This window comes from Nicotiana tabacum, chromosome 6 (assembly GCF_000715075.1).
Source record: "Nicotiana tabacum cultivar K326 chromosome 6, ASM71507v2, whole genome shotgun sequence".
In the NCBI taxonomy this organism is placed as follows: domain Eukaryota; kingdom Viridiplantae; phylum Streptophyta; class Magnoliopsida; order Solanales; family Solanaceae; genus Nicotiana; species Nicotiana tabacum.
Window position 1 is genome coordinate 160,559,070 of NC_134085.1, and position 11,831 is coordinate 160,570,900.

At 35.0% G+C, this 11,831-nt stretch overlaps 1 protein-coding gene across 1 annotated transcript; it reads right to left on the bottom strand.

Moving 5' to 3' along the window:
• Nucleotides 1-5,418: 5,418 nt before the first annotated feature.
• LOC107770385 (homeobox-leucine zipper protein HDG11) lies at nucleotides 5,419-9,776 on the bottom strand. Its single transcript, XM_016589687.2, has 10 exons — nucleotides 8,993-9,776; nucleotides 8,745-8,862; nucleotides 8,472-8,660; nucleotides 7,881-8,348; nucleotides 7,668-7,769; nucleotides 7,352-7,564; nucleotides 7,073-7,253; nucleotides 6,698-6,966; nucleotides 6,360-6,449; nucleotides 5,419-6,230 (listed from the first exon to the last, which is right to left on the bottom strand). Exons 1-10 carry the CDS (start codon nucleotides 9,118-9,120, stop codon nucleotides 5,835-5,837), a joined length of 2,154 nt encoding a protein of 717 aa, XP_016445173.2. The 5' UTR covers nucleotides 9,121-9,776; the 3' UTR covers nucleotides 5,419-5,834.
• Between the last annotated feature and the right edge of the window lie 2,055 nt (nucleotides 9,777-11,831).

Here is an 11,831-nt window from a genome sequence, read left to right on the forward strand (position 1 = left end):
ACTCCTTTAGCATCTCATCATTCCTCTATCTTATCTTAAAAACATCTGATTTCCTTGTCGTAGCCTTTATGGCCCCAACATGTACTTTTACGAAGGCATCTGCTAACATAGCAAATGAATAGATAGAATTCGGTGGCAAGTTATGATACCAAATCATTGCTCCCTTTGACAAAGTTTCTCCAAATTTTTTCAACAATACCGACTCGATCCCATCATCATTTAAGTCGTTACCTTTAATCCCGCAAGTGTACGAGGTAATGTGTTTATTAGGGTCGCTCGTTCCATTGTGTTTAGGCATATCAGGCATGTAGAACTTCTTGGGGATGGGCATCGGAGCCGCGCTCGGGGGAAACGGCTTTTGCATGAATTTTTTGGCATCCAATCCTTTCAAGACTGGGGGTGCCCCCGGTATTTGATCAATAAGGGAGTTATACGTCTCCACTTTATTATCATTATCCTCAATCTTTTTCTCCCCTGACTCGATACTTTTGGTGAGCTCCTCGAGTATCCTTATAATTGTGAGATCAGTCCCCGAGCCATTACCATTCGATCTTTCAAGCACCGGCTCAGTTCGACGGGTGATTCCTGGTTCGACCACACTTGGAGTTTTTGCTGATTTTGAAGCGGAGCGATAGCAATCTTTTGAGCTTGTAACATCTCAAATATTACTTGGAGGCTAACTCCCCTGTCTCCTACACCTTGAGTTCCTTGGCCACCAGTTCAGCCTTCCCTACGTACACTCCCTCCGGGATCCGTACCTAAATCTGCGTTCAGAGCAGTGTGCAAACTGACATCGACCAGGTCGGCAGCAGGCACTTCCCTAGGGTTAACCGGTGGCACTCCAACTCCTGGAGCAATTATGTTTTCATTCTCTCCGTATAACCCAAGACCATCATCACCGTGTACGGGCGCGTTTTGTGAGTTCGACATGTTTTATCCTGAAAACAAAGAATCTTTGACAAGAACAAGTGTGAAAATAACGTGTGTTATCAGAATCAGTACTGAAATAATCACTATTATCTTCAGCCCCACGGTGGGCGCTAAACTGTTTACCTCGAAAATACGAGTAACAATTAAACTTGTTTGTGGTTTTAAAGATATGTGATTTAATCCAATACTAATTGATAAACAAGGAATCTAATGTATAAATTTAAGAGTAAGGCAAGTCAAACCAATCGCGTAAGCAGACCTCGACCTCGAGCAAAAGCGACCTCGAGGTAAATGAGCAAGAACAACAAGGACAATAAAATAATAATAATAAGATGATGCATATGAGCAGTAGGCAAGAAAGTGAGAGAGTATATTCTTTGCTAATGATTAATGATGTTTATAAATGATTGGGGTCCCCTTTATATAGCACGGGAACCCTAAATAAAGTACATTTCTGTTTACAGTAAGGAATCTTATTGGGACAACTGTCTAACGGCCTAGTACGGATTCGTACTCGGTCGTACGAATCTATTCTGGAATTTACGCCACGATTTTGGGGACGTAGCGGGAATCTTGTCCTTCTATAATAAACCCGTAACGGCTTCATCTCGGGGTTGGTCATACTCGGCTTCGGTGCTCGCCGCGTACTCCGATCCTCGAGCTCTGTACTCTGTCATCGGGCTTGAGCTTAGTTCATCGGCCTCGAACTCGGCCCATCATGAGCTTGGGCTTGAAGCGACTCTTCGGACCCGTGAAATCGGACATACCTGATTTCGGCCGTATAGAAAGATAATTATTAGTATATTATTTTTGGGGAAATATGACATGTTCGCTGAAGAGTTCAACAACATTGGTAAAGTTTATGCTAATTTAAATCAAACGTAGCAGTGGTGTTGAAGCATTAATAAGATTTGTTTTTCAGGTTATGTTCGATATGAACAAGTATATTTGTGCCGATGTTCTTCTTTTCCTTTCTAACTAGGAAAATAACATGAAAAAGCTATTTTATTCTTATTTATTTTAACGAGATAATATTCCTATAAGAAGTGGAGTACCGCATAGACAGACAAATATACCTATTCGGATCTGCACGAGGCGAAATTATTATTTTCGAATTAAGGCAAGTCATCAAAATGGCACATCAAATATCTTAATTGCCACTTGGCTTTAGAGGCCAGTCCTTTTGTACTAAAACTTTCATATTTTATGAAGTAGTTATTCAGAAAAATATTTACAGGACCTTGCATAGTTGCATGAATTACATAAGCTTTTAATTTTTTATTCTTTGCATACATACCTAGTCAAATATTTTCTTAAAATTGGTCCTAGCGTGGGATTTCGTTGTGTTTCTTGAAAATTTAATACGCCTAGCGAGTGATATGAGCTTTCTTTAATTAGCTGACATGCTTCCAGTATCTTTCTTGCCTAAATTTTAATTGCGCAATCTCAATTCAATGGGGCATTGGTTATTTCCCGCCGGTATATTTATCGAGTAATTTTGTCCACCAAAACTTAGATAGATAAGAAAAAATCAACTAATATTTCTTTTGCCTACGAAGGAACAAAATCATTAATTTCCACAAAGTCTATGATCATACTTTATTCAACAATAACATACTCTGTGTAGTCCCATAAGTGAGGTTTGAACAGGGTAGTGAATATGCAGCCTTAATTACCCTTATCTTTATGCGGATAGAGAAGTTGTTTCCGATAGACCCTCGCATCAAAGCTAGCATGCATGGTCACTTCAGGGGGAGAAATATGTGCTTGATGAAAAAGAGAGAATTTCTCTAATAGGTAGGGGTGTACAAAAAAAATCAATAAACTATACCAAACCGATAATCCGAGTTAAATCGGAAAAAAAACTTTTGATTGTGATTTGGTTTGTATTGAAAAAAAAGACAACACGACAATAATTGATTTGGTTTGGTTTTAACAAAAGAAAAAAGTCAAACCGAAACCAAATTACCAACCTGATAGTATATTTCTACAATTTTTTAAAAATATTTTATATATATAAATATTTATTGTAATGTGATTTATAATTATTTTGTAAACTTTTTTTCATTTTTATCTTTTAAGGTATTATTTTAAGTTTGGACTTAATATTCTTAAATGGTAAATAAATTTTATAACCCATAAATGTAGTAACTCAAACAAATTTCAAATCAATACTAATGCTAACAAAAGAAATTCAATTCAATACTAGGAATTACAATAGTATTGGATATCTATTTTTAGTTTTGCATTGGTTTATAATGAAAATGCATAACTTAGTTTATCTTTTTCTTTAGTCCTTAGTTATGTAATTAATGGTTCTTATTAGCTATACTTATTTTAGCATGACCTATATAGTATTTTTAGATTATGTTAATTTTTATTATTGCCTATTAATTAGCAATATTTGCATTATGCAATTTTATTATCTCTATTATTGAATATTTTAGTATAATACTATGACTTATTTAATATTATTGTATTTTTTTCTTGGAAAATATATTATATAGTTATATCTTACTAAGACGAAAGAAATATTTGGAGCAGAAGTTGCATATTTTGCGCTGTGAAGAATTTACCTGAACAAAAACTCGAAAACTCGAAAAATCCGAGAAAACCCGAAATTGAAAAATCCAGACTTTATTGGTTTAGTCTAGTTTATAGATCTAAAAATTCAATACTATTAATTTGGTTTTGTAATTAAAAAATTTAAACCAACTCAGACTTATATACCCCTTACTAATGGGTATACATCCATTGGACCTGGTTAGCATTTTTTTATATTTTTTTTAAGTCAAAAAGGATGTTTATGTAAATGAAACGTGATTAAATGCGCACTTACGTGCTCAGGATTTATTTTTTTTTTGGATGTATGGTGCTTAGTTATCCATTGGGTAATTAAATAGTTCATTCTCACACTTAAAATGCTTTGCTAGGGTCTTTAATTACCTAATTCACTACATTTTCCATAGGTGCATAGAGGAGGTCCTCATGCTACACTGTCTCCTAATTTCCCTTTGTAGCCTATTTTTATGACCAAATCGTGTGGCTTTCCTTTTCAAGACGTAGCCTCGTTAAATACGTAGAACTTATTTGTAATATTTCAACTTAATTTCTCAAAATAAACATATAATACTCCCTCTGTTTATTTTTATTTGTCTATACTAAAAATATATTTTCACTTTTACTTGTCCATTTTAGCAAAACAAGAAAAAGACAATCTTTTTTTCTTCAGTTGTACCCTTATCATAACTACTCATTTCCCAAATCATTTTTCAAGACTTTTTGAAATACTATCATTATTATGGATAAAATTGTACAATATATACTTCATTTATTTTTTCTTAAAGAAGGTGTAAAATTAAAAGTGGACAATTGAAAGTGAACGGAGATAGTATATACGTGTGTGCGCGTATAAAAAGAAAAAAAAAAAAGAGAAGAGGAATAAGAAATCACTTCAACCACAAAATAAGTTTATTGTGATTTTGTGATTCAACCATATTAAAAAAAAAAATATATTTCTAAAGAATATAGAAGAGTGCTAGTGTCCTATTATGATACTATTTACAATATAAACTATTTTCATATGTGGATATGTACATGTGTAATTCGAATTGTAGTCTCCTGGTCACTTACATGCCCAATTTTATTTTAGCACATATCTGAAGATAGTGAAGTGGAGTTATCCACCACAAACAGGTAAATGCAAATCTCCATATTTTGTTCCTTTTGGGACAAAGATTAGTTAGGAATTAGTTGGGATATCGTATTCTCCTAATCGTTCCCAATCGTGGACACTTTATTATCAGCAAAATTTAATTTGACAAAAAATGAAGTGTCACTTCCAACGATACCCCACAATTTGTAGGCACAAGCAGCATTCAATTGTGTAATGGTCAAGTCCATCTTAAACCTGAGAATAAAGATGCCCGTCGACACCTTGGGCCTAAAAGGGACTACATTGTTCACACCAGCATTTGATTTTCTATCATGAAGTTTAATGTTTTTTGGGTTTTTCACTTGGTATTCCGTAGGTTCTTCGAATTCACACTATGTAAGACTTATTAAAAGTGTGTCCACAGTTTAATGTTTTTTTGGATTTTCACTTGAAATTCCGTATTTGCATTGAGGTCCGACTAATCCGAATTCGCACCACGTAAGACCTACTAGAGGAGTGCCCGCATCAAGAAGTTTAATCAATATCATGAGGTTAGATTTTTTATGTTGTTCTCTATACAGCATAGTACAGTTTCTAACCACAAAGTAGAACAGTTGAGAATTGAGGCCCTCTTAATAAACAAGTTTTCTTATTATGTCATTGTTTTGGCCCCCACCCTTCAGGACTTTCAACTCATGGCCGAGATGGTCTTTATTCTCCCACTTTGGACCACAATCCTAAATACAATGTACATGTAGATAAAAAGAATAGAAATGTAAACAAGAATATTAATAGACTAAGAAATTAAATTCTATTTATTAGAAGAAAAAAAATTCAAACATACTTCCATTAGATTGATGAAAGAAAAGTTCAAGTACAAAAGTCAATACCCGAACCATACAATTTTCTTGCCTTAACACACTATAATGATAGACACTTCTTACCAAGAATTTTCTTGTATGGTGCGTTCTTGACTTCCTCTTTTAAGCAAAATGAAGATACCAAAAGAAAAAAACCACAACTTCAAAAGGGAAAAGAAATGCTAACCAACCCCCAAAAAATAAAAATAAAAAAGATTATGAGTTGTGAAATGTAATAATGCTGTGACAGGATCAGTAACAGTGGCAGAGGGGAGCTTTGAGTCAGATCCCCAGGACAGGACTATTGATAAAGAAGCATTGAAAATTCCCAACTACCTCTAAGCAGAAACAGAGGTAATTTAAGTGGCTGAACTGATTTCAAATTTGGATCAAGAAGTGGAGCAATTCAAGGCAGCTTTAATTTGGTGAACAGTGCTGCCTATAAGGTTATTCACAGTGTTTACTGATTCTGGACTCATTTTAGCTGATGGCAAGCTGCTTACTAGAATTTGGAACACTACTGTTATAAGTGAACCCCCTGACCTGCCTCCTATAGTACTTGCATTTGAGCTGCTGCTGCATGATGCTGCATCTTGGTCTAGTTGATGGCCATCTGGCGATATCGTGAACCCCGAGGGTAGTAACGGGATATACGTGGGGTCCTCACCGCTCATCGCTATGTTGATAGCTGGTACATCGACTGGACTATACACTACTAGTGCCCCTGATGAGTCTATGCAACTTTCTTGGAGTATTAACATGTTGTTCTGGCTAGTGTTATAGGCCTGCAAAAATGTAACATTCTCCTCATAATCAAATTGTGTCATTTTCAACATAAAATAAAGAAAAAAGGCATTCATTTTAATTTTTCTTTTTACTAAGAAAATATGTTTAGTATGGTTTCATCAAGTTACCCGGAGCACAGAAATGCAGTTCCCTGGATGAGAGCCATTCGCAATATGAGCTACTTCTTGCACTGGATTTTGGTTGGAAAGGACATCCCACTGTAAAAATAAAACAAACGAATTCCTCTAATCAAGAACGCATTTCAGATTACAGAAAAGATAAATATAGTTATCATGCACCAAGTAATCCAATGTTAGATCTGGTTTGGATAGTAAATCATAAAAAGAATGTCAAATAAAACATCTCCCCTGAGTGCAAAGTCAAATGAATCTACATTGCACTATAAACTGATTAAATACATATGATACCATTCTAAATATAGAATGCATAGTCAATTTGCACGGACCTGGGGTCGAGTCCGTTCATCCCTGAAGAAATTGAAGACATTTTGTGGAGGAACTGGCAGCCAAATGGTTGTGGCTGCACTAATGATTACGCCATTGGGCTGACCAGGATCGGTGCTCTTTTGAAGGGTAGCTCTGACTTCAAACTCATTCAACCCAGAATTTGTGTTCCATTGATGTCCATTAGATGGATTTATGCTGGCACAGAAATTGCTCACCATTCTTTTTGCTAGTTTCATCATGCTCCTCTTCCCTTCGGGCGATGGAATTACTGCCACCATAACGTGACATATTAATTGAGTACTTCAATTTTTCTAATTGCTAGTAGTTGGACGAATACGAACTATAAAAAAACCGGAATTTCAAATTTAAGTTACCTCCACCAAGGCCATGAGTAGGGTTGCTATTAACCATGAGACAAGCATATCTTTCACAAACTCTTTGAAGGGTGCCAACCCATCTCCCTGCTCCAAATGCCAACCCACTGTGTATAAGATCTCTACATAGCCTATGCATTATACCTTTCTCTTCCACTTCTACATGTTCCATCCAAGTAACCTATTTTGCAAGAAAAAAAGGTCAGAAATCTCATGTATTAAATTGCAAATGCAGAGCTTAATCACAATAATTATGATTAGTAGAGCCATTTGGATAACCTTGGAATAACCATTGGGCATATCTTGTATCAAACATCCTGAAGGAAGCCTATGAACCTTGCAAGAAGTGTTAGAATACAGATTTTCTTGAGTTATATCATAAGAAACATCAACTATTGCCCACGAGCTTTGCTCAATCTGTTGACAAAACCTTAGGAAATACAATTGTCGCGTTGGAACCAATGGCGAAAGCACTTGCAATTCTTCATACATCTGCATGTAGCGCGCATCAGTATTTTTCAGCCTTTAGAAAATTAGATATACTTCAAGGAAAAAAGACTAATCCATCTTTATTAAGTCTATTAGTTTTCTTTACCAATTGCAATGTACTCATTCGGCTTCCCATCACACCAGATGATATTACTTCAAGCGTCCTAGCCTTTGAAACAATTGTAGGAAAGAATTCCTGCCATTTATTCTACCATATATATAAAAGAAAAAGAAGATCAGTAACAGTCTTAAACTCAACATTTTCTATATATATATGCAACAAAACAATAACAGAAATTTGGACAACAAGTTAACTAACCGCGTCCATAAACATATCGACCAATGCTAAACCATTCATAATAACAACACCTGAATCCCTGGAAGCCTCAATCCGAACATTGTGATTTTTTAAATGACTATTAGCCCTTGGGAATATCCGATCATAGTTCTCGAAATTAAGCACATCTTTGCCATCAATAGCGGACTTCATCCACAAAGGTTCATTGGTTTGCACCAATCTAATGAGTTCCTCCATTGCATTCCCAGCAATATCAGCCATAAGGGACTTATCAATGTCCGATAAATTCAACGAGGCGAAGGCTAAACCCGGAATAGTCGATGAACTTCCAGGTAGAAGATCGAGATCAAGATCAAGGGAATTAGGGACATGGCCAACAAAACTAGACATAGACAAATCTAGTGAAGATAGATGAATAGGTTGCACTGGTGGGAGTTGTGAAATAGGCCTCCCTATATATTTAGCAGCAATACTAGATACTTTATCAAGCTGCATGTCAAAAGAAATGAATGAATACATCAAATAATAGGGATATATAGAACAGAATAAGATTAAAGGGAAGGTCTGAATTGAATTTAAAGAAGATTAAATGAGGGGAAAAATTAAATGGACCTCTTCTTTTAATTGCATGTTTTCGATTCTCAACTTTTGCTCATCAAAATATGAATCTTCAGTAACAGGAGGACCTCCACATGATGGGCAAATCACATTCTTGAGTGCTTCTCTGATTGCTATATTTTCACATCGAATTTTATCATTTTCTGCTCTAAGTGCACAATTGTCTGCTCTCTCATGTTGAGCCTAAATTCCAATAAGAAATTTAAAGCAACTACAGTTCAATCGAATAAACAATAGAATAGTTAAAAGAGAAAAGATGAAACAAACCTTCATTTGAGTCCTCCTATTTTGGAACCAAAACTTAATCTGACGAGGAGCTAAGCCTAAATCTCTGCTTAATTGCAATCTTGTCTTCTCGTCCGGGTGAGGACATTCTTTGAAAATACTACCAACATAAAAAATAAATAAATAAATAAATAAATAAGAAGAAGTAGTTGTAGATTCAAAAAGAGTAGTGAGAAATGCAAATGCATGGCTAGTATTGTGGCTATATATATGAATTTGCAGTTTCTTACGATTCAAGCCTTTGAATTTGATTAGCAGTGTGACGATGATAACGTTTCTTCCTCCGCTCGGCGGCGTCGTGGGGATCGCCGCCGCCGCCGCTGCTAGTGCCACCACCACCTCCGCTGCCGTACTCCATATTGATATTTTATTAACAACCCTCAACAACGGAATAAACTTTGGAATAGTACAAGTACTTAGTTTCAAGAAAGAGGAACTGATGAAATTCAACTATTCCCATCACATGAAGAGTGTAAGACAGACACAAAACAAGAATTACTGATCAGACCCCTTTACTACAACTACCAATATTAAATACTACTGAATGGAGAAATTACCATAGTAAAGACAACCAAAAAAAAATTTTAATAGTACTAGTACTATACTACTATCACTAGTAACGAGGAGGGAAAATATGATAAATGAGAAATCATTAAATCAAGAATAATGATGATGATATATTATAGAGAATGGAACTGGAAAAGGGAATAAGCAAAAATGAAGGTGGTATTAGCATAGTTCAAGCAAAGACCAGCCATATGTAAGGAGTGGATATTTAGTAACGGATGTAATATCAGAAATATATCTATATGAAGATAGAGAGAGCATGAATTTAGACATATAATTTAGTGGAGAAAAAAACTGCTAGAGATATTTTGGGGTGGGGGGTTGGGGTGGGTGGGGGGGCAGTAATTAAGAGAAGATTGGTGATGGTTATAAGGAAGAAGATTGAATCCTCTCCATAAGAAGGAAGACAGCTCAAAGGCATATGATATAATAGCGAGTGGTCGGATCGGAGAAGTGTAATATTAATATAGCGCACCAAATACTATACGACTGCTACTATTTAGTCTTTACTTACCCTACAACCTACGTACATAGGGGCGGATGCATATTTATGTTCTTGATTTATTTGAACACAATATTTTAAACGCGGAACATAAATTTATGTATGAAAATTCGTTAAAATCATAACAAACAGTATATGTGAACCTATATCTTTAAAAAATATAATGGGTTCAATAATAAAAATCTCAGTGGCGTACACAAGAATTTTTGTAAGTAGTGCTAATATTTGAAAAAGTGAAGAAATGAATAAATGACTGTAATGGCAAGCGGTATCATTTTTTAAATTTATACCCAATATTTTAATTTTATTTATTATTTATACATAAAATTACGGAAAAATTTCAACGTGACACCACTTCAAACAAGATGTCTACGCCCCTGAAAAATCTTAAAGGTTGAATCCACGCACCTTAAATCCGGAATCTGCCTCTCTAAGTTCGAGGCGAAGCCACATTATTTGAAGAGTGGTTAATTGACCACCCTTCGTCGAAAAATATACTGTATATATAGATAAAACATTAGATTTTAGAGGTGCATCATATATATTGAACACTCTTTATCGGAACTTTTTTTTCACTTCTTTCAAACTTGAATACCCTTACGAAAATTTTTGAATTCGCCACAGCTCTAAGTACACACTTCACATGTACAGAGCTTTAATTATAGGACGTGCGCTCTGTATGTGTGCGTGCCTGTGGTATTGACTATTGTAAATTTGTAACTGACGACTTAATAGTCTGATCATTCGGAGCTATTCTCGAAAATACATTACTGATCTATGTTCATGGCTTTTCTCTTCTCTCTTTGCCTCTTGTATTTTAAAAAAAAAAAATATTCTACTCAATCTCGTTATTATTAGAATATCTAATGTCATTGTTAAGGATTATTCAAATGACCGTAGCCGCTTTAACAAATAGCAAACATGGCACTTCTACGAGGGTGTTTGAATTGGATTTTAAGCTGGTCAAATTAACTTTTAAGTTTTTTTACAGTGTTTGGCAAAATTAAAAATTGCTTAAAATAAGTTAAAAATTACTTAAAACAAGCCAAAAGCAATAAGTTGGGCAACCCTAAATCCAACTTATTGTTTTCTGGCTTAAAAGTTATTTTTGCTGTAAAGTCATTTTTTTAAGCCAATTCAAACAGGCTCTATGTATCTTTGATTTCTTGAAATTTCAACTATCAAAACTATAACTTTAGCAGTTACCAATAGGCAAATATGTGCAGTGCCGGTCCAACCTAGTTTGAAATTCTATGTTCTCCTTTTTTTCTTCTCAAGGAAATTTTATGCTCCAACATTTGTGGACTTGTAAAAGGTACTAATAGAATTTTTGTGATCATCTTCTTAATTTTCTTCTTCGAAAAGAACAGTTTTTTACTCGCCTTTTCCCTTTCTATTCAAACTTCTCATCCTATCTAAAGTTATTGTCTTATTAGAATTAATATTCAAAATTAACTTAAGTTGAGATGCCCTTGTGATAATGTTAACGTGTAATAAAATACCTAAAGAGTTGTAGTTGTATGGATCTAAATTTGGACAACCACGACCGTTGATGAATACAACAAGCGACGAGATCCTCGTAGCTCGACGTCCTGCAGGAGACGACGGACAAGCGAACAAGAGACTGTACGACTTTTACAGTAGTGTAGGTCCATAAGGGGCGTTAGGAATATTCTTTCGAATATTCTCTATGATTTGTCCTTTAGCCTTAGAAGGGGATTGTCCCTTATATATAGCATAAAAACAATCTTGTAAAGGGCGTTTCCTTCTTCTACTTTTCCAACTAAGAACACTCGTTGTAACACTGGCTTACGTAAACGATTAATATCATTATTGTTCGATTGTTCATCTTGATAAAGTCAAGAAATATTACCCTCTGTATTCACCTTATATACCTTTTGCTATAGCAATTATCATACTTAGATAAGATTTACCCCTTCATTTTCGTTGATTGATTTATTCAAAAAGGTTCCAATATCTTTTGAGTCAAACAATTTGGC